The sequence below is a fragment of the Conger conger genome, chromosome 2, assembly GCF_963514075.1.
Source record: "Conger conger chromosome 2, fConCon1.1, whole genome shotgun sequence".
NCBI lineage: Eukaryota > Metazoa > Chordata > Actinopteri > Anguilliformes > Congridae > Conger > Conger conger.
Genome location: NC_083761.1, coordinates 54350603 through 54375067, shown reverse-complemented (window position 1 = coordinate 54375067; position 24465 = coordinate 54350603). Strand labels below are relative to the sequence as shown.

General features: G+C 37.2%; 1 protein-coding gene across 1 annotated transcript in view; it reads left to right on the top strand.

Annotated features, from left to right (window-relative positions):
* The first annotated feature begins 1977 nt into the window (after positions 1-1977).
* LOC133121943 (heparan sulfate glucosamine 3-O-sulfotransferase 2-like) overlaps positions 1978-24465 on the top strand; it is a 74606-nt gene continuing 52118 nt past the window's right edge. Inside the window, exon 1 of the mRNA XM_061231532.1 lies at positions 1978-2845. Coding sequence (XP_061087516.1) covers positions 2289-2845 — 557 coding nt within the window. The 5' untranslated portion in view covers positions 1978-2288. The remainder of the gene's footprint in view (positions 2846-24465) is intronic.

The following is a 24465-nucleotide window of genomic DNA, read 5'->3' as shown; positions in this document are numbered from 1 at the left end:
GTGTAAGTAAATGTGCTCTTTCCATTCGTTGCAAGGAAACGTCTCAATAGCACAGATAAGGAAGTGTGCAAGGTGAGTCTGAATACATACGTAACAATGACGTGAAACTGCGAATACTGTCCTTAATGATTTATATTAGGTCTTACATCATTGAACTATTTCAAATGTATTGACACTTACGGTAGGCCAATATATTCAACATTGTATTCTTTTAGCATACTCTCGTATCCAGAAGATACAAATAATTCGCTTCCACACAAAACAGCTGATGTAAATAAACACACCACTTTATCAGACCCACTTGTAATTTCGATATAGTATGCTTTTCTGAATGCTTGCTATGTAGGCTATATGACTCCATGAACTGTAGTGTCATCTCTACAGTCTTTCACCAAGTTCCCCATTCACTCCTGAAATGCATACCAATCCCCGTTAATTATCCAGGTCCCTTAGATTGTAACGCGGTGGTGGTCTCAGTCCATAATTCGAATTTGTTCATCTATACTCTCAGACTGATAAAAATATAAAAATCACCCGAGAGACTTCCTCGTTCTTTCCGGGGTTTTCACCTCAATCAGGTACTTCACTGGGGGATGCGAAAATAAAGATAGGCACCAACCTCTGAATTATCTTAAACTGCGAGGGTGCGCAGTATTGGAATTCAGTTGACTTTGTCCATACATAGCCTATATCATGTCTGAATACGTCGGAACCAATGCAAATGGCGAAACTATTGAGTGTATATTAAAATTGTTACAAAGATAAGCTATATTTAACACAATGCTTCTCTATAATGTGACAACTACGCTGACGGTAAAATGGTAAACATATTTTAAAATCCTATGACAGTCCCAATCAGATGACTGTGGTCCTCTTGGTTTCCACTATTCCTGCGCAACGACACTAGAGGGAGTCTTCTGATGTGCAAAAATGTAATGAGAAGTTTCACTTCGAACGCGGTAGCATGAGTTTATTTATTTATTTTTATGTGACGAACTTAGCAGGGACCCCTTGTAAGACCAGAACACAGAGACAAAGTTCCTAGATGATGCGAATTGTGTCACTTTAATAACAATGCAGCACACGCATCACTAAATATTACAAATTAGGAATACATATGCGCTTGTTGCGATTTTGTTTCCTCTCGCCTGTTTAAATCCATGTTTTGACTGATGGCGTTAATAGATTATTGTCGCGTGGCTTCTAAATAAAAAGTGGGGAACCAATTTTGAAAGCATTACATGGATGGACTGTTTATAATAGTGTGTGTTGTATTGTCTAATAATAGGCCTACATGCATTTTTCTACTTCAGTTACAGTCAGTTTTGGCAATTATATATTCAATAAATGTAGTACTTATAGGTTGCTACAGAGATTTGAAGACAAAGCTGTATCTGCAATATAGAGCAGCCTACTGACGAAAAAGCACAGCAGCATTCCTGAATAGAATAGACTACACTTAAGTAGGCTTCGCCAGTCTCCGGGTATTCTATAGTTTTAATTAACAGCTACAAAGTTTTTTGTATTTTACGCGTATTTCAAGTGTTAAATGTTCAGGGTATTCCTTTTATAAATTAAGGTATTTAGGAGTACAAGAACTGACGTCAGCTGGTGCCTTTAAATATTTATAATCAGCTCTTTGCTACTGCAAAGGCATTCTTGGGAAGTTTGAGAGAGCAGGCACCGAAATGAGCAGCCTCAGAGCTCTGAGATATTGTAAAAGTAGAAGGAGGCAGTCCTGGCAGGAAGACATGAGATATGAAATAGCATAGCGCTTTTCGTCATATAAATAGTAAATATTTATTTAATATATGTATTTATTGGGTTTCCAAACCAGAATTTGATATAGTAGGCTACACAAGATTTTCAAATTTACAAACTGAGGAAGTACGAGAAATTTTTGGACAGCGCGGAATTGAAAGTCGTCTGATCTCGGACAATGCGTAATTGGATCACGTTTCAATTGGTTCAGCGGTGTACTTCAAACTACAGTATAGCAACTGACCCAATAGAACATCTCCGTTTTTTTATCAAAACGATGCCTTGGAAGAAGGTTATATGTGGCAAATCAGCTACCTCGAGATCTCTTACTGGTCTGTTGCGGAAAATGTGGTCAATGTATCTAGGCAATGGTAATATCTCAATCTAGCGCGTTGGTATCACCGGAGCTTATTTCAGACTGTGTATCACGCTGGAATGCTGCTTGATCCTACAGATGTCCTGGGAAAACAGACAAGCCCAGGGAAAATCCAAAAGGAAAAACATGCAACCTTTTAATCCATGGAGACATGGCATATAGGTTCCTCACTAGCCGAGTTGTGCCATCTTCAAACAGGCTAACGAGAAGATTTCTTTTTATATTCACGCTGTCTTTGTCCTTCTCGTATTTATGCTACAGCCTCATATTCTGCTCTGATACCATCATGCAAAACCAGAGTGTTGAGCAGCACAGGTGCCTGCTTTTCCAGAATGTCGGGAGCAAAAAACTTCTGCAAAAATCGCATTATTGCACTTTGCCTGTGGATGCGAAAGGAATCCGGGATGCCACTTCTAATATGGGTCTTACTCGCCATGGAACAAATCTAGCTTACAACCAAAGTAAAAACTTTGCAGCGTTCCTTAGCACCCCGCGGAGTATCAGTGCACACGACCGGAGGTCGAATAACAACACTGGCGCTCCAAAATTTGGGAACAAAAAGTTGCCAAATGCCATCATTGTTGGCGTAAAGAAAGGGGGTACTAGAGCTGTGCTGGAGTTCATCAGGATCCACCCGGATGTGAGGGCAGTTGGCACAGAGCCGCATTTCTTTGACAGAAATTATGACAAAGGTTTGGACTGGTACAGGTAAGTAACTCTCCTTGTGCTGATTTTTCTTTCTTTCGTAAAAAAAAGACTTCGTACATATGCTTGTCATCATAGCCTACTTGGCGTGTTTGTCAATTCATTTGGAATTATGTGTTTTATCAAGGTATAGCCCAATTGCCATATATTTACAGAATGACCCCTCAAACGAATTATTTTGTATTAAGTAATTCGAGATATTTTTAACGATACAGATTCATATACCTTCACTGGGCACTTTATTCGGTATTTATTAGACTTATTTTTTTAGCTTATTGGTGCTGTAGCCTATCGACTTAGAGGTTTGACGTGCTGTGTGTTCAGAGATGCTTTTCTGCACACCACTGTTGTAATGTGTGGTTATTTGCGTTACTGCCGCCTTCCTGTCAGCTTTGACCAGTCTGGCCCTTCTCCTCTGACCTCTCTCATTAACAAGGCGTTTTTGCCCGCAGAAATGCTGCTCACTCGATGTTTTTCTTTTGTTTTTCGCACCATTCTCTGCAAACACTAGAGGCTGCTATACATGAAAATCCCAGGAGATCAACAGTTTCCGTTGATACTCAAACCACCTTGTACCAATGATCATTTCATGGTCAAAGTCACTTAGATCACATACTTCCCCATTCTGACATTTGGTCTGAAAAACAACTGAACTTCTTGACCATGTCTGTATGCTTTTATGCATTTAGTTGGTGCCACATGATTGACTGATTAAATATTTGCATTAACACGCTGGTGTACAGGTTTACCTAATAAAGTGCTCACTGAGTGTACAGAGTTATGCTTCTCTGTGCAACTCCAGTGAAGGCTCATAGAAGTAGGTTTTATTATATCATACACGTACTGTAGTAATTTAAATGACCTGTTGACATGTAAATGGCCAACAATGCGTTATTTGGGGGACTGAGGCTCTGTTAACACAATCTACAGAATTTGATTGAGGACGTTTAGTTACCACCCTGAAGTCACGTGTCAGCTGATCAAATGATTGGAAGGCGTTTGATGAGCTAAGTGCTGTGGACAACGTAGCCTTCTTTATTGCTTGTATTCGTGTTTTCTGCTTGTTTCAACAGCCTAGTAATTTATTCCAGCGGTAGTCTAACTGGATGATTGATTCATCACAACAGTCAAGCATAATGGCCAATAGTTTTCCAATAGCCAAACAGCATTTTAAGCAGAGTTTGATATAGGCCAAATTAACGCAATCCATTGTCGCACGATAAGTGAATGTACATTTGGATCACATACATTGTTTATTTTATGTCATTTATTGAGGATTTGTGTTTACATAGGGCACTTTACAGGACGAAACGGTGACCGGTCAGATGTTAATGTATACGTTGTGGAACGATTATCAAACTATTTTATCCAGAACACAATGTTTCCATGTTCTTAAATCAGGGATTGTGTTCCCCCTGCAATGAAAGAACACTGCATAATGCAACGGTTAAACATTTTTGGAATTGACAACTAATGAAAACAAACGATTTTCATGGTTTCCATCTTGGTAAGAGCTAATACGCACTAGAAGTCGGTAGTAGGATATCATTCGTCCTCTGTCATTGCGGACACTTTACGCAGGATCTGTCTCCACTACACAAGCACAACTAAAAACATCTTAGATCATGTATTTAGCCGATACAAATGGCTATAATCTGAACATAGGACCACCAGACATATTTAGAAATGAAACGGGGAATGTTGATTTATTATTATTATTATTATTATTATTACTATTATTATTGTTGTTGTTTGTGTTGTTGCTGTTGCAGATATGGGATATACAAGTTCAATGAAAGATTAAGAAATGTCACTACATATTACAATGTAAAACATGTCAGACAATGATGTTACCCTGTAGTAAAGCAGAATATAAAATTGTACTTTCTAGAGAGATAGCACTTATCCCTGTGGAAGGTCAAAGCAAGGAAGGATAATGGATTCAAGAAAGGTAAATTTGGTCTATTTAACTGTACACCAGTGGCACAACAAATTCCTGAAAATAGCCTCTTCAAAATTCAGATTAGATTTATTTCATGTTTGCCCTTAACTGAAAATCTCATAGGCCCTCATTGTGTAATTAGCTGCAATTATGTAATACTACACTGCTGGCATAACATTTTTCCTGGAATTATTTTATCAAATTCATGTAAATTTAAACTCATAGTATTGGGATTTGAAGAATGAAACCAATGGTATCAAGTATAGTATGTTGCATGGAGTAGTGTAGTTCATCATATGATTATATCAACCTTTTATTTCCTCATTTGCTATTTGCTTGTTTTCTAATAGTGTGATTAAAACACTGGAGCGTTGTATGATGCTTCATATGTGGTAATGATTTGTACCTCACTTTTTTAAATTAGGTTGATTAAAAAAAGAGTGCAATGATGGCTGTCAGTCAGAGCAAATAGGACGGCTTCACATGGGTACTTCAATCAGTTTTTAATAGTATTTCAGTTTTATTGTTTTCTATACTGGCCCAGACTAAGGATAAGGATATTTACAGAAGTTTATGAACCATTGTCATCATTATAATGACTGGTATAGGGTTGATAAAGGTTTTGTTGCCTTGTAGTTTTGCTGTAAGCAAGAATATACACTGCAAGTAATGCCAAAGTACAGCAATATAATGCATTTTGAACTTGTATGTGTATACACTCAGTGACCACTTTATTAGGTTTTATTACTTTTTGACTTATTTGTCTTTTGCTGCTGCAAGCCATCCACTTCAAGGTTCAGTATGTTGTATGTCCAGATATGTTCTTCTGCAGGGAGGGAATTTGCCTTCCTGTCAGCTTGAACCAGTCTGGCCATTCTCCTCTCTCATTAAGAAGGCATTTTTGCACTCACAGGATGTTTTTTGCACAATTCTCTCTATACTATTGTGACTGTTGTGTGTGAAAATTATTATACAGGAGATTTGCAGTTTCTGAGATACTCAAACCACCATGTTTGGCACCAACATCATCGCAAGGTCAAAGTCACTTAGGTCACATTTCTTCCCCATTAACGAGCTGGTGTACGTGTTTACCTAATAAAGTGGTCACCGAGTGTGTTTTACCAAATTAGTGTTCCAAAAATTTAATTATTTCCTATGGTGCATGCAACATGGGACCACTGCACCTAAGGGAAACGTACTGTTAGAATTTTGTGATATTTATGTTTGCAATTGTGAATAAATCATGTAAAATTTGTGTCTTCATATGCAGATCCTCTGGAAACACATTATTGCTACACAAACTTCCATTGTAAAAAAAAAGTACAAATCTAATCTTCCCCAGTTCGAATATGTGATCCAGAACTCCAAGGGAGGGGGAGGTAGGGGGCGCAGTACTTGCAGGGCCTGGAAATATAACCCACCAGTCTCCCATAGACTGTGATTTTGGATGTCGGGATAGTTGTGCAAGTTATATGGTAGGACATTTGCAAATATTTGAGTGACTATAAATAACTACTGACAGAACATGGTATTGTAAAATCCTGAAAAGGGTGGGCATTTTCTCATGAGACCCAGAAAAGAAGTGAAAGATATGTTTCCATGCCATTAGCAGGTGTTTAGAGTCTGGTTAAATCAGGTCCACTGGATAAAGAAGGTCTCGTAGCTCTATACTATGTTTCTCTCTGTCAGCCACATGTACACACAAGTTGCTCATTCCTGCTGTAGATTAGTCCACTTTACACCTGGGTAGAGCAAGCGGTCTGGTATGTATTGCAATAAACATACAAGCAGTGAGAGCCAGTATGAATATAGCTATTTCACCACAATTATGGTGAAGGAGTGGAATAATTCTTAATGTGTAGTTTGTGCCTAGCTATAGATAACATCATAACTAACGTCGTAATATAATTACCAAAAGGAATTAAAGTACATACATACATACCTTATGATGTGATATAAGGTCCCATATGCAAGTACTAAGATAAGGTACAGTGTGGTTTCTCTGGCTATTTAATATTAATATTTGATTATTTTTAATATACTTAAATTGCAGTCTGCACATTCACATGCAGCATCTGTTAACTGGAAGAACCACTTCAGCTCTGCAAATATATGGTAGAGCTGGGAAAAGCCATACCCTGGCAAGTCACATTCATGGACTGCATGGACATACTGTATATTAGCAAGTCAATTTAGCACCTTAAAAGCATGTCTCAGATGCAATATGAATTATACATTTTAAATTGGGTCAATGTATGAAATGCTGCTAGAATGAATTAGGATGAAATTACAGTTTGTGAGGAAGCTATACTATGCAATTTTACATGCAGAACATTTTATTCATGCCCATTGTCAAATCTAATCCATTAAATAACAGATTATATATATATATATATATATATATATATATATATATATATATATATATATATATATATATATATATATATATAACAGAGCAGTTATATACACTTACTGACTACTTTGTTAGGCATTTATTAGACTTTTTTTACTTATTCTTATTGTAGTCCATCCACTTCAAGGTTCAATGTTTTGTGTGTTCAAAGATGCTCACATACCACTGTTGGCATGGTTATTTGAGTCATTGCCACCTTGTTAATTGTCAGCTAGAACCAGTTTGGCTATTCTCCTGTGACCTCCCTCATTAACAAGGCATTTTTGCACCGTTATCTGTAAACTCTACAGACTGTTGTGCATGAAATTCCCAGCAGATCCCCCGTTTCTGAGATACTCAAATCACCAAGGCACCAACAATCATTCCACAGTCAAAGTCAAGTAGATCACATTTCTTACCCATTGCTGGTGTACAGATCTACCTAAACTTGGGATATTCAAATTTATTATTATTTATTACACTCAGTGATCACTTTGAGTGTAATAAATAATAATAAATTTGAATATCCCAAGTTTTCTTCCCATGCTTTTGTTGTGCAACCGCAGTTGCAGGATATTGGTAAGCCAAAAAGAATAGTGTGAAAATTAAGGTAGGAAACTTGCCTTATACACCTTTTAATGTAATAATGTAAATGTTTCTGCACAAATGAATACAGTAGCATCTCTTCATGTTAAATACTGGAGTAGTATTTGCATATTATTTTTACATTCCAAGTTCCTTCCTAAAACTTCCTGAAAACATAATTTCACCATTTTGCATTACTGTATGTGTCGTTCTGACGCAGGCAGTCATGAGCTAAACCCAGCACAAACGAATGACACCACTTGGGTGATTCGGAGCTTGTTGTGATGGAAGATGATGTCATGGCTAATGATAAAACGTGGGTTTCCCGAACACACACGTTAGACGGAATCTAACATTAAACCTCTTTTCCAGTCGCATGAGTAATTCACGTCACATCTTTCTTAGCCAATCAACACTGAAAAACGAAGTGCTGAAAATATGAGAATATATATTGTGTTATCGTTAATCCTAAAATCTTTTTGAAATATAATACCAATATTGAAATATAATAACTAATATTAAATAAAACGAATATTAAAACAAAAGATTCCATAATAACAAACTTTAAAAATACAGAATAAAATCGAACATTACCCACCCTACGCGTCATCTGTGAAGTTGTCAAGCGGTATAAAATGTACCCTGATTTCAAAAGTATATCTAGGAGGTTATTAAGTTCTTTACCTATTCTTAGGTAAACAATTTGGCCTATTCACCACATTACAGGGGTGGCGATGTTTTGCCCTTATTTATACAAGTATACAGTTTCTAAAGAGACGCTTTCGTTGCGATTATGTTCGGTAAACCCACGTTATTTTAAGAGCGATCGTAAGATACATTTAAAGAGGTTCTTAGCATTAAGAGGCTTTCGGGAAACGCACCGCAGTTCTAATTTCCTCAAGGATGCTTTTATCCTAATTTACTTTGTCTGTTTGGATCTTTGACTTTCAACAATTAAATTATTCTTAACTGAACATCTTATATATTATTGCTGATCTTTCTCTTTGCTCTCAACTAACTGTTCACTTCATTTAAATGTTTTTATCCCCTTGAGCAATGCAGGGTTAGATCTTATTGTGGCTACACCGGGATTCTAACCACAGACCTTGCGGGTCCCAGTCATGCCACCCTTATTTTTGAAGTAATTTTATTTAATCTATTTTAACACAGTTTTGATTTTCTTTTAAACAATGTATTCTGCCTTTGACTTCATTTTTTGCTACAGTATACTAACCAGCTCATACTGGTTACACCTGCTTATCTAGCAACACCTGCTTTTCTAGGCCTGCCTGGAACATTTTAACTTTTTAACTATGTCAGGCCTGGAATTCAAGCTTACTGTTGTGCCACATTCTTCTGGCCACTCTCCAGTTGGATGTGACAGCTGTTTCTGCTTCAGCCAAAAATTGTCAAGCTTTGGAAGGCATGATCACAGCTCTATCAGATCAACGAGATTCATCAAGAGGAAATGGGGGATTTTTTTCCAGCTAGGTCCGCTCCTCCTATTGTGGACATTGTGGATGAGAGTTCCCACAACCGGCTGCACAACCCCAACCACTGCCCTCGATAGGAACCCAATGCTCTCCAGCACTGCTGAATTGACTCGTCAATCTGGCCCTGAGCAATGTCAGATTGCTCAGCTGCCTACTCACACCTGCCTGCTTTCTTGGGACCAAACTCTTTCACCTCCTTCTCGCATCTCACCGACCATCACTCAACTGTAAGGAATATCAGGGCAAAATCAGCTGTCACTGCCTACCTGGTGCCATGGTTTCATGCATCGTGGAACAGATCCTCAGCTTCCTTGAAAGATACCCATGATGTTATTTTCCATCTTGAACTCATAAAGCATGATTTTATCATCCAGCTCAAGCATTTTATTTTAACTCTGGCCTTTTGACCATGGAATTGGACATTTCAGCAGAATCCTCAGCCTTCACACATGCGTACAACCAACTTCATACAAAACAATTCGCTGTTTATTAATAAATTAGATCTCTTCTGGGAGCACCCATCGTTTAAAAGCCTTGTGTGCACGTGGCCATTCTACCTGCCACAAACGCTGCTTCTCAGACTATTTAATCAGGTTTGCGCAGACAATACAGAGACCATTACCTCCACCCACCATTCAGCTGCTGTAGATATTTATTGTATTGTTTTTTTGTTATTTAGCTGATGCTTTTACCCAAATATTAGATTAGACTAAGCAATCCCCCCCAGAAAATGTGGGGTAAAGGGCCTTGCTCAAGGGTCCAGCTGCTGTGGCTACACTGGGGCTTGAACCACCAACCCAGGTCTCAGCAAAGCAACTTAGCCACTAGAATGCAGTATGCTACATCAGGATTGGGAAATACATTTGAACCTAACTGAAGACTCTCACCCCAATCAGGACTTGACAATGAGGAGTGCCCACTGGCCCAGAGCCACTATGAGATTAGTTTGTGCCCGTTGATCTGTCACTTGGCTAATTGGGCCAGTTCCATAAATAAGCCTTATCCAGGTATTATTTGACCATCTGTTTGGCCATCAGCCCTCCTTTTCCATTACTGTATTCTGTCATTTGGATTCTACCAGTTGTTCGGCCCACTTTTAATATGTGAATTTGGGGTTATTTTCCAAAGTCACTTGAAAAAAGTCACCAAGGTTGTGGTCTTTCAGGCATGTTTTTAAAAAAGCATGGCACTTTTTAAGATAAGATATGCTTTATCGAACACAATGTCCTCTGCTTTTAACCCATCCTAATTACTTAGGAACAGTGAGTAGCCCCAGTGCAGCGCGTTGAAGTGTAGTTCAACTGCAGAGGCCAATGCCTTGGTCAACGGCAACGGCAGGAGTTTTCCTGACCTAACATGCATGTCTTTTGGTGTTTTGTGTGGTATGGGTTGTACTGAACATGAAAATTAAGAGCACAGGAGCCACAGCAACTTTTTTGTTTAATTGTTTATTAGTTTTAATGACAGAGAACCAATTTGTACAAGAAAATGAAAGAAAACCATTGCTTTCATGAAAATCTCAAGCTTAAAAAACTTTTTTTTACCATTTATTGCAAGCTTGCTCACCAAGCCAATTTTATTACTTTAAGCAGCTAAAAGCTTTGAAATTTATGGTTGAGATTTGAACAGTGTAATTAGAAATTACACCCATTAATATCTCAACCATGAATTTACTGCTGCCAAAATTCTGACCAAAACAAAAAACCTGTTCTAGAATCCGAACATTTGGCCTCATTTTTCGAACATGAGCTGAACCAATTTGATCATAAATCACATGTAAATGCATGGGGTATGTGGGTTTTCATATGCCATTTTGTTAGTAGGATCTGAGGTGCTCGAAGCTGTATATTACATTTACATCGAGGAAAAGCTGTGTGTATGCGTGTTTGAAAAATCTGGCGGAATTTGTTTGTTTTTTCTGATTACACATCAATTTATGAAAATATTGATAAATTACGTCCAATGTCACTAGATTTAAGGTACTTTTGCCTACATATAAATTGCTTGTCAGAACTTGTTGTACAAACACAGGCTTTGAGGTCACAGAATGCTGGCTGTCTGTTTGTGCTGAAAACTAAGAAGAAAGCTGCTGTAAACCATGCTGCCTTTTTGTCAAACATTCTACCAAATGAAATTAAGGAGGCAAATTCTTTGATTAAATTGAAGTCAAAACTTAAAACATATTTTTTGTTCTTAGATGGCCTTAGGTACCCTGTGCCCCTCCCCCCACCCCCCACCCCATCATACATGTGTGTCTGTAAATGACTATACAGTGTATGTATGTGACGCTACAGTGTTCTTCCTTTGCTTTCCTCAAATTGTAAAAACTTTGGAGACATTTCAGGTGTAGAGGGGCTATATAAATAAATAAACTTGCATTTTTAAAATTATGATAAGCGCTATGAAGACTATTCAGCCCCAGTAGTAATGAGAAAGATTATTTGGCTGATTAAATCAAAAGTGCCTGTTTTTCTGTGGCTATTATAAACTATTTCAATTTGGCAATGATTTAATTAAATTTAATTAAACAGAAATGTGTCCAAGATTCAAGATTGGGCCCTTATCTTTTATTTTACTGCATGTTGGCAACGGGAATGAATACAAATCCTCATTATTGTCATCCCGTGTGACTGGAACCCATAATTAATTGCTTACCAGCACTGACTGTTTAAAAGCAGATAAACTTATGTTTATTTTATTTAGTTAGCACCAATGGTATTCAAATGACATCTTATTTAAATTACAAGAAAGTGTTGAAAACAAGCAAATTAACTTAATAAAATACTTGTGTAAAACAATTCATTGTAAAAACAGTTCCTCAACACTTGTTTTCTTAGTACAATCAAGATTGTGGATTGAGTACTGCTTTGCAACAAGGACAATATGGACTTCTTTAGGCAGTTGTGAGTGTCTTAAATGCAAGTCTGCCTTTTGTAGGTCTGGCAAGGTGACTGCCAGGCAGGACAGCCATTGGAGGGTGATAGGAAGAGAGAAGTGGATCAACCAGTGATATGTAACATCCAGCTATGTACAACACATATACATACATGCTGATTCAAATAATTTCCATAAATAAGTTTCCATATACATATGGCTTGTAACTCAAAAGTAAATAAAAGTCGTACTGTATAATACAAACAGTAGTGTATGTAGTTATAAAAGTGGAGGATATTATGATACATTGGTACTTATATGATTTTACATGTTTTGATGTTTTGACAGATACAAATATGTGGACTGGAAATAGAGGTAGTGGGAATGGTACGACACAGCAGAATACCAACTCATTTTGCATGGCTCAGTTGGGAGTTTTATTGGTCGGTCTAAATATTGCTCCGTTATTGCATTCCTTAGAACCGCTGTGTAGCGCAAATTTCTGCTTGGACAATGCTTAAAAACCTTTTTAACAACTCCCACGAGCTGTCCACAACTCAACAGTCATTTACAACTGCAACGCTCACCAGATCAGCAAGGACTACTATCAGATCTGCTGTAATTTATTTTTCTTACAAACGAAATACAATGTGCAAAAGATAATTGTCTTTGCCATTTAGTGATTCATCTGTAACCACAGACATGCTGTCAGCTGACTTGACCAGTTCCTTTATATTTTCGTTATGTGCATTAGCTGCCCACAGCACATAGTTCTGGCTAAGCTGTTTGGGAGAGATGCCCTGCCATTGAATACATGTTTATCGATATTGTGGTAATAATACCAATAATAATAATTGTGAGAAATTGTGAATAATTGTGAGAAATGTGTTGCTAGAATGCGCTTATCCCATTTTTCACCAAAATTGATTCACATTTTTTAAAGTTGAGAACGGCACAAAGGTACACCCTTTGCGGCATTGAGACGCATATTTATCTATGGTAGTTTTTATCTATGGTAGTTGTGTGTAGTGAGAATGGATACATTGCATACTGCAGAATATTATTGTGTGCAGTGCACTTCATTTGTGGGCCACATGCAAGAGCATTTTCGTATTGAGAATTATAACTTAAATTTTTGACAAAAATGAGTTAGTGTCATACATACGTTGTTTATAGGCCACTAAATACATGTGTTACATTTTATACAAAAGTCACTTTGGAATCTTTGAAGCATAATATCTCAAAACTACTCTGAATGCAGATAGAACCTCTATTTCTCTTACTTTTTTAGAATGAAGCGCTCATACAAGTGTGCCACATCAGATTCAACAAACACACCTAACTTCAGACAGCTGTCTTAAATGAAGATGTTACAGTATATACGGTACTGTAGGTGTATTTTGTTGGCTGATGGGATGAGTTGGGTATGTCTGCAGACCAGAGACTTTGCGTGGGTGGAGTTCCTATCACTTTTTCGGTCTTATAATATTAACCTGACCAGTCACCGTCTAAAATCAGTTGTCAATCACTTTCTAACCCGGCCAATAGACTATGTGTTTTATTATTTCATTTACTCTCCTCCTGTTAAATGCCATGATGGCTGGCTGCAAAGAACAGATGGACAGTATTTGAGTGTAGCCAAGGATCATGATTAAGGTATCCTGGCTGTTTTAGACAGTTAGCTGTGAACATTATTAGCTTAATAAACAACTGAATAGTATGGCTTTGCTCTACTTGTACAGAAAATGTCCCTTGAGTGGCTAATGCCATCACCCGGTGACTTCTTATATGTTAGACAAAACATATGAAGGTAATGCAATTGAAATGGCTATAATAATAAAAATTTGGTTGACATATATTCAATATTTAATCTTTTTTATATACAGTTGTAAATATGTTTATGGTTTGCTGTTTTTGCGCAAACCTGTCCGGTAATAGGTGCGCAAACTCGGCAGCTAACTAGAATCCCACAGAGAACAGTGTAGGCCTAACAAATGTTCAATGTAAAATGAATGAAAGAGATGTGTGCATGAACCAGACTTCACATCAACTGTACTCAAGTCGTACAATACAAAGTTTACTTTTTAGCATTGAGGGTGTTAACACTGATCGTTGTTTCTGAAAAAGATTTTTGAATGTTATTGGTATTTGTAGATGCACAATTTGGTAAAAACAACATTCCATTGAGATGGTTGTCATTATAGTGGTCTACAAGTCCTAATCACTAATCACTAATATTGTTAATTGACTAAATCATTTGAAGTAGCCTACTTATTACATATCCACATTAGTTATGTCATTTTAGGTAATTTGTTCTTTTTACTACCAGGCACCGGGCACAGGGATTTTGGGCCTCCACTCCATGCTACTCAGTCCCACAATCAATTCATTGATTCAATCAATTTTTAGGGCCCTGACTTTAAATTGTACTCCAGCCACATTGTTTAAAGAATATCTAATTGTCTAGTTAACTGCTGTCTAGTTAACATTTTTTTCCTCTTTGTAGTTTTATTCACATTATTTAACGGACCGGAATATTACCCCAGTAAGTATCCTATTCATGTATAAGTTTATTTTAGAGCAAAACAATGGTCCCTCCTCCCATGTGAACCCTCCTCCTCAGGTTAATATTTGATAATAGCCTTCTGTTTGGTCGGACCGAAAAGTGAGTGACAGGAACTCCACCCACGCAAAGTCTCTGGTCTGTAGACATACAGTCAGGTCCATAAATATTTGGACATTGACAAAGTTATTTTTTATTTAGCTGTCTACCACTGTAGCACTGAAAACAATCTTGGGTACTTTTGTTAAATCTTGAATGGAAATGTAATCAAAGAAATCAATGAAATCAAAGAAATTCATACAATATCGTTTAAATGTGCAATTTTATTTTTAAAAATGTAATAATCAAATATTTTTCTTTGTCTTATCATTCCACTACTTTGCCTTTAAATATTCAGGTTGTAGTGAGAAAAAAATATTTTATTCAACGTTTAATGTTGTTGACATTATAGGTAACACAAACGTCAAGGAAAGGGCACATTAATTATTTACTGAAATGTAGAAAAATAATAAAAATACATTAAGTCTCCTTGTTGTGGATTCATCAAGTTTAGAAGTTAGTTATTGCTGGACAGACACGGATGTAAACTGCAACCACCGCAAGGTGGTTATTTTATTAGTTCCCTTTAAAATTCCCCCTTGTTGTTGACCGGGGGGGAGGGTTCTATGCACTCTGGCCTTACTGAAATAAGTGAACAGAGTAATTCGAAAGAGTCGTTCTTTTGATTGAACAAAACGAAAGTGAACGACTAAGTTTAAAAAATTGCATTGCATTTTGTAAATTTTTTATAAACATTTAATTGTGGCAAATGCTGCGGTATAAGCAGAATGAACCATTCTGTGCCATGCATTCATGGGCACAAGTCTTTCAGCTATATTGTCTGGGCAATAACAAAACACACACACACACACACACACACCTCCTCTATATATAGAAGGAGGGAGAAAGGCTGATTCTTTTTTCTAGCTTTTATGAATAAAAACCAGTTAAAAGAAAAAAGTCAGCCCTATAGATTCAGCTAATTACTGAAGTACTGCAGGTAAATCTCTTAAGGAAATAGTGCTTAGATCAAGCAAGTAGCCTTCTTGCATTTATTGCAATTGTGAATATCATCTGGCTCTACAATAATTGACTCAGGGCGGATAAGGAGCTCATAAATATCACCTTCAAAAAGGCTGACGAGGAAGGACTCTTTGATGGTGCTCATTTAATGGCTAAAATGGGACATTTTGCTGTGTTATTGTAATAGCCAGGCACCTTCTATGCATTATTAATGTACAATGTTAATTCCAAAATAGCCCAGAGCCTCCCAAGTGAGATTAGCAATTCACATTAATTGCCCGCACAACCTCCCTCATGGAACCTGAAAATATTCCCAAGGAAGTGCAGGATTAGGTTTAGCTTACTTTTTTTTGCTCTCAGTAATTACATTCTGGAGTGAGAGAGGTCAAGAGTTATGGTTATGTCCTTAAGTGAACATATAGTATATTTTGGAATACAGGAAGAAAAAAATAATAAAAACTACCTGATTTAGATCGAGGTATGTTAATTAAAAGCACCACAATGTATTTTAGATCAATATAATAATGATCCAGAATCTCGAGTCATTGCCATCATTCATGAATAATAGGTCGTTTAACTAAAAGGTGTCTGTAACCCTACCTTTTCAGAGAGAAAATGAGCTGTAGATGGGGAGTGAGCTGAGCTTCAGCCAAAGAAAAATAGCATACAAAACTAATATTTAAGAAAATAATGCCTTAAGTATCTTATCTTACCCTTATCTCGACAAGCTTGAAAATAACATACTCAAAATAAAATGGTTAATATTCTTGAACCATTTTTACAACAGGCATAATCCTGGTCTCATCTCAAAGGTAACCCATTGGAGTTTGTATTCCAAGAGTCAGAATTTCTCCAAATATTACTAGAACAAAGTTACAGACGCTCACACACAGTGAAAATTGAAGTTTTTTCTCAGTGAAAAGATTTTCAGCTTTTTTTCTGAAAATATTGGATAGTTGATAGTGATTATTGTGGCTGTGGCTGTTGTAATTAGAAACACAATGGGGCCCTAAAACTGGACAAATCTTCTTTCAAATTTCATGACAAATTCTATGACGAAAAATTAGCATTTTGCATTGCTTTTTCTAAGATATGTCAAGGCAGTTTTCCATCAAGGACATTTGGAGACTCCAAAAGGACACAAGGAAATGAAGCAGAGAACAAACTTTTTAAACTTGTTTTTTTAAAACGCAATGCTCCATTAAATATCACTCCTGGCAAGTGCAAGACGCAATTAAATAGGGCTTTATTAAGGTTCCGAACTCAGCCATAGTAACAAAACTGTTCAGTTGAAATGTTTGCTCAATTTTGTTTCATTTTATTGGTGCATAGTGTTTGAAAGCCTTTCTTCTCAGTTCAGAGTTAAAGGAGGGACCTTAAAGCCATTCTTGGGATCTTGTATGGCATTCTCACTCTGAACTGCGATTGTGATGAAAGATAAAGTGAATGCTTCCCTAGCAAGGCCTTGTAAATGAAAAGCATTTGGGAACTATACATACAGTATCTATAGTATTTTGTAAATGTGTACATTACATAGTGGATCTAAATACGCTGTTTCAATAAATGAAATAATGAGTACAGAATACATCAATGATTTAATAAGTGCAGTTTTTACTGTTCATAAACGATAAGAAAAGGAAAAGGGCCCTGTGCAAAAGTTTGGGAACCCTCATGGGTTATTCTTTGATCCTTTTAAAAAAGATTATTACTAAGGCCCAGACCCAGGTGATTCACTCGTTAGGGCTTCAATGAGTCAAGTGAGTATAATTTCAGGGCTGAACCTTTTATTCCGAAGTAACTCCTTCTAATACCTTCTAAAGTCTCCAACTGCAGTGGCTGTTCTGTCTGATGTTAACAACCACAGGTTCCTCTAAACAGTTGTTAGGGGTTTCACAATGAAGATGGTTCATTTCCAACAGAAGTAGAAGGCTTCAAAATACTCTCTCAATGTTTCACTACTACCCATTTCCACTGTCAGAAACATTATTAGAAAATGGAAGATAAATAGAACAGTTGAAGTCAAGGCAAGGTCTGGAAGACCAAGAATGATTTCAGATAGAATGGGCCGAGACCCATTGAGAAATGCTCAGAAGAACTCACACATCACTGCAAAAGAGCTGCAAAAAAAGAATAGCAAACACGGGTCTAGTTGTTCACAGGACAACAATACAACCAAAGAAGGTATGTTTGGATAAAAAATGGTAAAGCCTTTGTAGAAAAGGACACATTGCCAACTCTGATGCATGGAGGTGGATCCAATATGCTTTGGGGTTGTGTGTGGTAGCTGGGGTCACAGAAAGAGGTCAGTCCTGACATTGAAGTTGAAGATAGGTTGGGTATTCCAACAAGACAATGATCCAAAGCATATCTCGAAATCAACCATGAAGTACCTCCAGGAAAGATGAATAAAAGGTTTTGGATTGGACACTACAGTCCCTAGACTTGAATATTATTGAAAATCTGTGGAGAGATCTAAAATATGCTGTACATGCATTGAGGCCAAATAATATTTCTGAGCTAGAGGTGTTCTGCCAGGAAGAATGGGGAAAGAAAATCTAAAACCGAGAATTGAAAGGCTCTTACCTGGCTACAGGAATCATTTACAAGCTGTTATAGTTGCCTGAGGAGGAGTTACAAAGTCCTAACTGACAGGGTTTCCAAACTTTTGAGTAGGGTCTTTTTCATTTTTTTTTTAGCATTTTGAAACAGTAAAAACTTAAAATAAAAAGCAATCTTGCTTTAAAATGTTAAGAAATTTTACCGTTGTACCATTTAGAGGTGAGGTTCACTTCTGTTCACTTGGATATTAATTGGAAAAGACCTTCTTTCAAGAAGGAGCAGAGAGCCAGCAATTTTGTAGTGCAGGGATCATTAAATCACGGTTCTCGAGGGCCAAGAACAGCTTGTTTTCTGCCCTCTCTTTACCTGGGGGTCAGGAGTGAAGACAATCTGGCCAATCACTTGTACAAATTCTTCAGGTAATTACAGAGGTGGGTAGTAACGTATTATATTTTACATTTTACATTACATTTACTTAAGTATGTTTTTTAATACATTTTACTTATAGGAGTTGTTTTATATGAGGATACCTTTTACTCTTACACAAGTATATTTGCCAAGTAGCAGTTGGTTAACCGCGAGGAGAGAGGCAAACAAAAGAATGACTTCTTTATCGCCCGATCAGCTCGATTTGAGCAACCACGAACCGTGCAGAAATTAACCATTATAAATCTGGATTACTGCTATATTTACAATCAGTACAGCTGACCTGAGATTTAAATACAGTACTTATTGAGGAAAAACACATTCAGTTATATGGACAGGTTGTCCTTCAGCATAGTGGATGAGTCAAGGTCACACGATTTGTGACTGGCATTAAGAATGAAGAATATGCTGTTGCTGAATTTATCAAAATTACCATGCATAAAAAAATAACAAACACTTTGAGCTGTTGGCAGTACATGTACACTCTGTCCTAAGATTTCGTACCGTAATGCATTTATACTGCAGAAACCACTAGATATTTGTTACAAAGGCTTAATATTTGGAAAAAGAGTGATAAGAATGTTTCTCATTCAGTCTGTATGTAAATCCAAAGTGAACAGATTTTTGGCTACTGTACCCACCTCTGGCTAAATAAAACCATTTCAAGATTTGGATTTGAGATCCAGATTTGATTTTTGCTACCATAGTGCATGAAAACCTGCTCTCCATGGCACACGATTGTGCAATCATGTGCCAAAAGGCAAGGATACTCAAATCTGCCCCTCAAATTCAAATCCAACCAATCCAACCAACATCTAGCCAATTAGTCCTGCTGATTAGCCAGACTGTTTTTACATTTGACTCCCCAGTATAGGGAGTTTGGAAAACCAACAGTTCTCGGGCGTGGACTGTGAGATTTGAGTAACAGGGCACTGAGAAATGTGTATTGGTCACATATCTCTCTCTGTCATGTTGCTTTTCTTCCTCCCTGTTGTGCTTCTGTATTTTCTGTTCACAAAACAGCCACATTGTGTAAGTGCTCCAGCTTTCAGTTTTCATTGATTGATGTGCAATGTGATCTCAACTGGAAAGGAACGGCCACTAGTCTGTAGGTCTTGTTTCCTGGCAACCACATAAGTCTGATGACTTCCTTTTCCGGGGACATGAGAAATCATTAACTGTGAGTGTGGGGTTTCAATAAAGTGTCTTTTAGGTTTTAGATCAAATAAAAAGATATGCATGCATTGACAATGAAAACATCTGACCCTGTCTTCAAGAACATAAGGACCTATCTAAATCATGATCAATAATACTACATTTACATCATCCTCAATGTATCAGGCATTACCTGTTAGGTAATTGACAGTGATGAGCTATCTGGATCAGGGGGCTTAATGAAGACAAGATTATCAGACTGTTATCTTCACAGCAGCTGAGGATAGGAATAAGGGAGTGTTTCTCTCTGACTCATTTTTATGTGCCATAATCTTCAATGGTTGAATTTCAAAAGGCTACCCCACTGCAATTTAATTCAAGATATGTACGGTTCTCATTTTAATTATGTTCTCTCTTATTGCATATTCATATATAGCATCCCAATCCCAATTTCTTTGTCCTTTTATGGCATACTGAAACATTGCTCCACCATATTCTGATTATAAAACCTTTTGCCCAATATTCAGTCACCTTTTATAAATGTGTTGACAGCCCTAAACTTTCATAAATAATTGACTAATATCTAGAAATTGTTTTTTCCTCTTTGCATTCATCCCTGGTTCCTAGCAAGTCCTGATTGAAATCAGCTTAAGTTTGAACAGATCAATAATGAAATGAGCCTTAGTGGCTGCATTCATTCCTGTTTCATTAGAAATATTACAGTACAACAAACATAGTGATATATAGAAAAGGGCAATTTAGCTGAAACCATCTATGTGGAGGCATCAGGCAATTAAGGGATGTAAACTGATGTTAGCCAAAAAGAAATTCAGGCTTCATTGTCCTTTAACAGAACACCAAGGGCCAGATTTACGGACATGAACCTCGCAAAATAAGGGTATATTGGTGCGGTCGGATTCTGAATTAGCATCTTATTTACAAAGGGTACAGCTCATTACGCAATCAGCAAATGGGACTGCTTACTAATAGCATTTTTCCAATGAGGCAGATCTTAACCGGCGCAGATAAAACACCTGGGCTGTGTTACTCGATGCCTTCTTAACGCTACATTGTTTGTAAGTTGTACCTTAAGCTGTACCTTAACGTTTCCCGAAATGTTTTTAGCTAAGTATACCTTCTGTAAGTGGTACTTTCGTAAGGTTGGTCTGGACCACTCTTAGCTATACCTTATCGATGTTGTCAGCTCATTCCAATAGTGGCCACCACTGTGACGGCCACAAGCCTTTAAAATCAGCTGTTGCTGATTCTGCCAAATCAACTCTGATTGCAAAGTCAACAACCAGAGTTGTGCCAATGATGGTCAAAGAAGCCATTATGACAAGGGCAGTTTCAGTGTGCTGAAGTTTAAACCTCAGATTTAAAACACTAGACCACAGAACTGCATTACAACTGGAACAGCAATCCAAAACTGTGGAATTAGGATTACCTCTGTATTGCTATAGTCTAGGGTTAAACCTGACTTTTAAACTCAAACTAAGTATACTGAAATTGACCCAGAACATAAAAAGGGCATTTGAAGAATTTGATGCTTGCTCTCCAAAGATGAATATCTACTATGTACAGGTATATACAATTATAATTTTAAATTGACAGAACAAAAGGAATGACCTTGAAATTAGACTGACACTAAACCTACTCAGAAGAAGGTAGGCAAAATACCTGTAGTCCTATGTTAAGGTGATATTTACAAGAGGAAATCTTGTAATTCTTGCAAGAGCAAATCTTGCATCTCATCAATAAAACATGAATCAACCATCACTCTTCAGCAAAATTCTGAAAGGTAGCAGTGACACATTCTGCACTTAGCCAGGTAAGAATGCTGATTAAGAGGAAATGAACTCTTTCTGTTTCTGTAGCGCAGAGTTCAGAAAGCAGGGTCTTTTTGGTTCAGAGCACTGATGACGCAGTGCTAGCAGCTGTACCTGAGAACACTAGTGCACAAGAAGTGCTGTGCAGAAGAAGCCTCCTCACAATGAACCCTTCAATTCTCTTGCCTGCATTCTGAAATTAATCTCTTACCATAAACTCATATCTAATGAGAAAGACCACTACCATACAATTCTTCTCTCTGTATCTTGTGATTGAAAATATGTTAACATGCAAAAACATGCCAAACTGCCCCATGACAAACAAGGTCAGTGTAATATATTGTGGATTGAAACCTATATTTTTATCCCTTCTGGGTGCTCTATTATCCTGTGTGTGGTGTTCACTTTTAGTTGAACATCAAGATTAAACTATTGACATGCTGGTTCCAGGGTGGATGTAGTAGACAAGTTGACTCTCTGATATACAGATGCTTGAAAAGCATGCCAGGACTGCAAACACTCACACAGCACACCTACCATGGAATAATGAAAAGCTGAATGAACCTTTCAAAGCAATTTTGTGCAGCTGTTGTGAGGTGTGCTGTCCTAAGTACATACATTGTATGCTTATATGGATGCAAACAGTTGCAAATAAAATACATTTTTAGTTCAAAATCCAAAATGTGGATTTTGATTGACTCAATAATTTCCCTTAACTCATTCTATCAAGACAGAAGTCAGACAGGTCTTACCGGGAATCAATCAAGAACAAACGTAGGAGAGTATGAATTTGACACATAACAATTTGGCAATGAAACATATAAAAACAGAGGGTTTTTTATAAGACCGGTAACAAGAGGGAATGGCAATCAGGTGTGGGAAACAATCAGGAAGTGAAAGCGCAGGTGAAACGAATAATAATGAATGAACTAACTGACAGGGTGACTACGTTGTGCACAGAGGCTACCAAAACACGGAAACGCAAAGCACATAGACAAAAGACTAGACAATGAAAACATGGAACCTGACACATTCATCCAATTGTGCAACTTTCCATTTTTTTCATTTTGTTGTTCATTATACTACTGTAGCTAAACAATACAAAACCATAATCTCATTTTAGTTTAAGTTCAATTGACAAAAGTTTGCAAAACTCAAAATGATTAATCATAGATAAATAAAAGGTTACTTTATTAGTCATTTGGACAGACATTTTGTGGATGTGAAGTGGATACATACCTCTCTGATAATTTATTGTTACTTTAATCCCCTTTACAATCACTTTAATGAGATAGGATGGGGAGCTTCTGAAATATAAGGAGGCAATATAAACTCAGTGAGCACTTTATTAGGTATTTATTACACTTATTTTTTAGACTTTTACTGCTGTGGCCTATCCACTTACAGTTATGATGCTTTGTGTGTTCAGAGATGCTCTTCTGCATACCACTGTTGTAATGAGTTTTTATTTGTGTTACTGTCACTTTCCTGTCAGCTTTGACCAGTCTGGCCATTCTCCTCTGACACCTCTCATTAACAAGTCGTTCCTGTCAAAAAATGTGATCTAAGTGACTTTGACCTCGGAATGACTGTTGGCACCAGATGGGATGGTTTGAGTATCTCAGAAACTGCTGATCTCCTGGGATTTGTACACACAACAGTACAACAAAAAAACAAAACATCCAGAGAGCGATAGTTGCCTTGTTAATGACAGAGGTCAGAAGACAATGGCCAGACTGGTTCAAGTTGACAGGAAGGTGACATCAACTCAAATAACCATGAGTGATACACGCACATACACACACATGCAATATCAATATTCTCTAAAATAATATTAATCCTTCATTCCATGATGAGATATTCTTCATTGCATACTGTCTAGGCCAATCTACACTAAAACTGAAATATGACATATCTGAACAGTGACATATCCCTGAATGTAGCCATTTACAGTATGGCTGCAGTCATGATCTCTTTATTATCTAAAGGCAGCACAGCATCTTCGGGAAATCTAATGACACATCGGTTTGACTCACTTAAATTTAGACCGATAAACCATAGAGACTTCTTTATGACAGCATAATTTTCCCTCAGGTATGAAAAAATCTATAGAAGATAAATTGATGACTTTCCCAACCATATACATTTTTAAAGAGCTACGTTTAGATTCAGCTTTTTAATTAAGTTGCTCCCATTGCTACTGACTCCAGATCCTCATTTGGACTGATTAACAACCCTGCTGGCATGCCTTATAATGATGTGGCTGTTTAGATTGTTTCTTGTTAACTCTTAATTCACTTTCATCCAAGGCCATATTCAAAGCTGGACTGTCTTCCTGCAGAAAATATAAATTAATAAAATAAAATATTGAATATAACAAGGCAAATATTGTACTGAGGAAACATAATGGAAATATTATCCTTTTCATCTGCAGACTGGAATCCACTGCTGGGTTTGTTTGTATTGTGACAAGGGAGTTATGTGAGATTTAATCTACAGTGTATTTTGCCACATTAAGTTATGGTGTACAGTGAAAACACAATGTGAAACATTGACTCAGGACATAGACAGTTTGCAATTAAACTACTCCGGTGGCAACGCAGTTGTTCAGGACATAAAACAACCAAATCCTTAACCTCCAGTTACTTGCAACAAATCTCTTTAATGCCCACCAGCTCAGGACTCTCAGCACTGACTACTCTCATTTCTGTGCAAATGCAAACTCTTTATTGAATTGAAG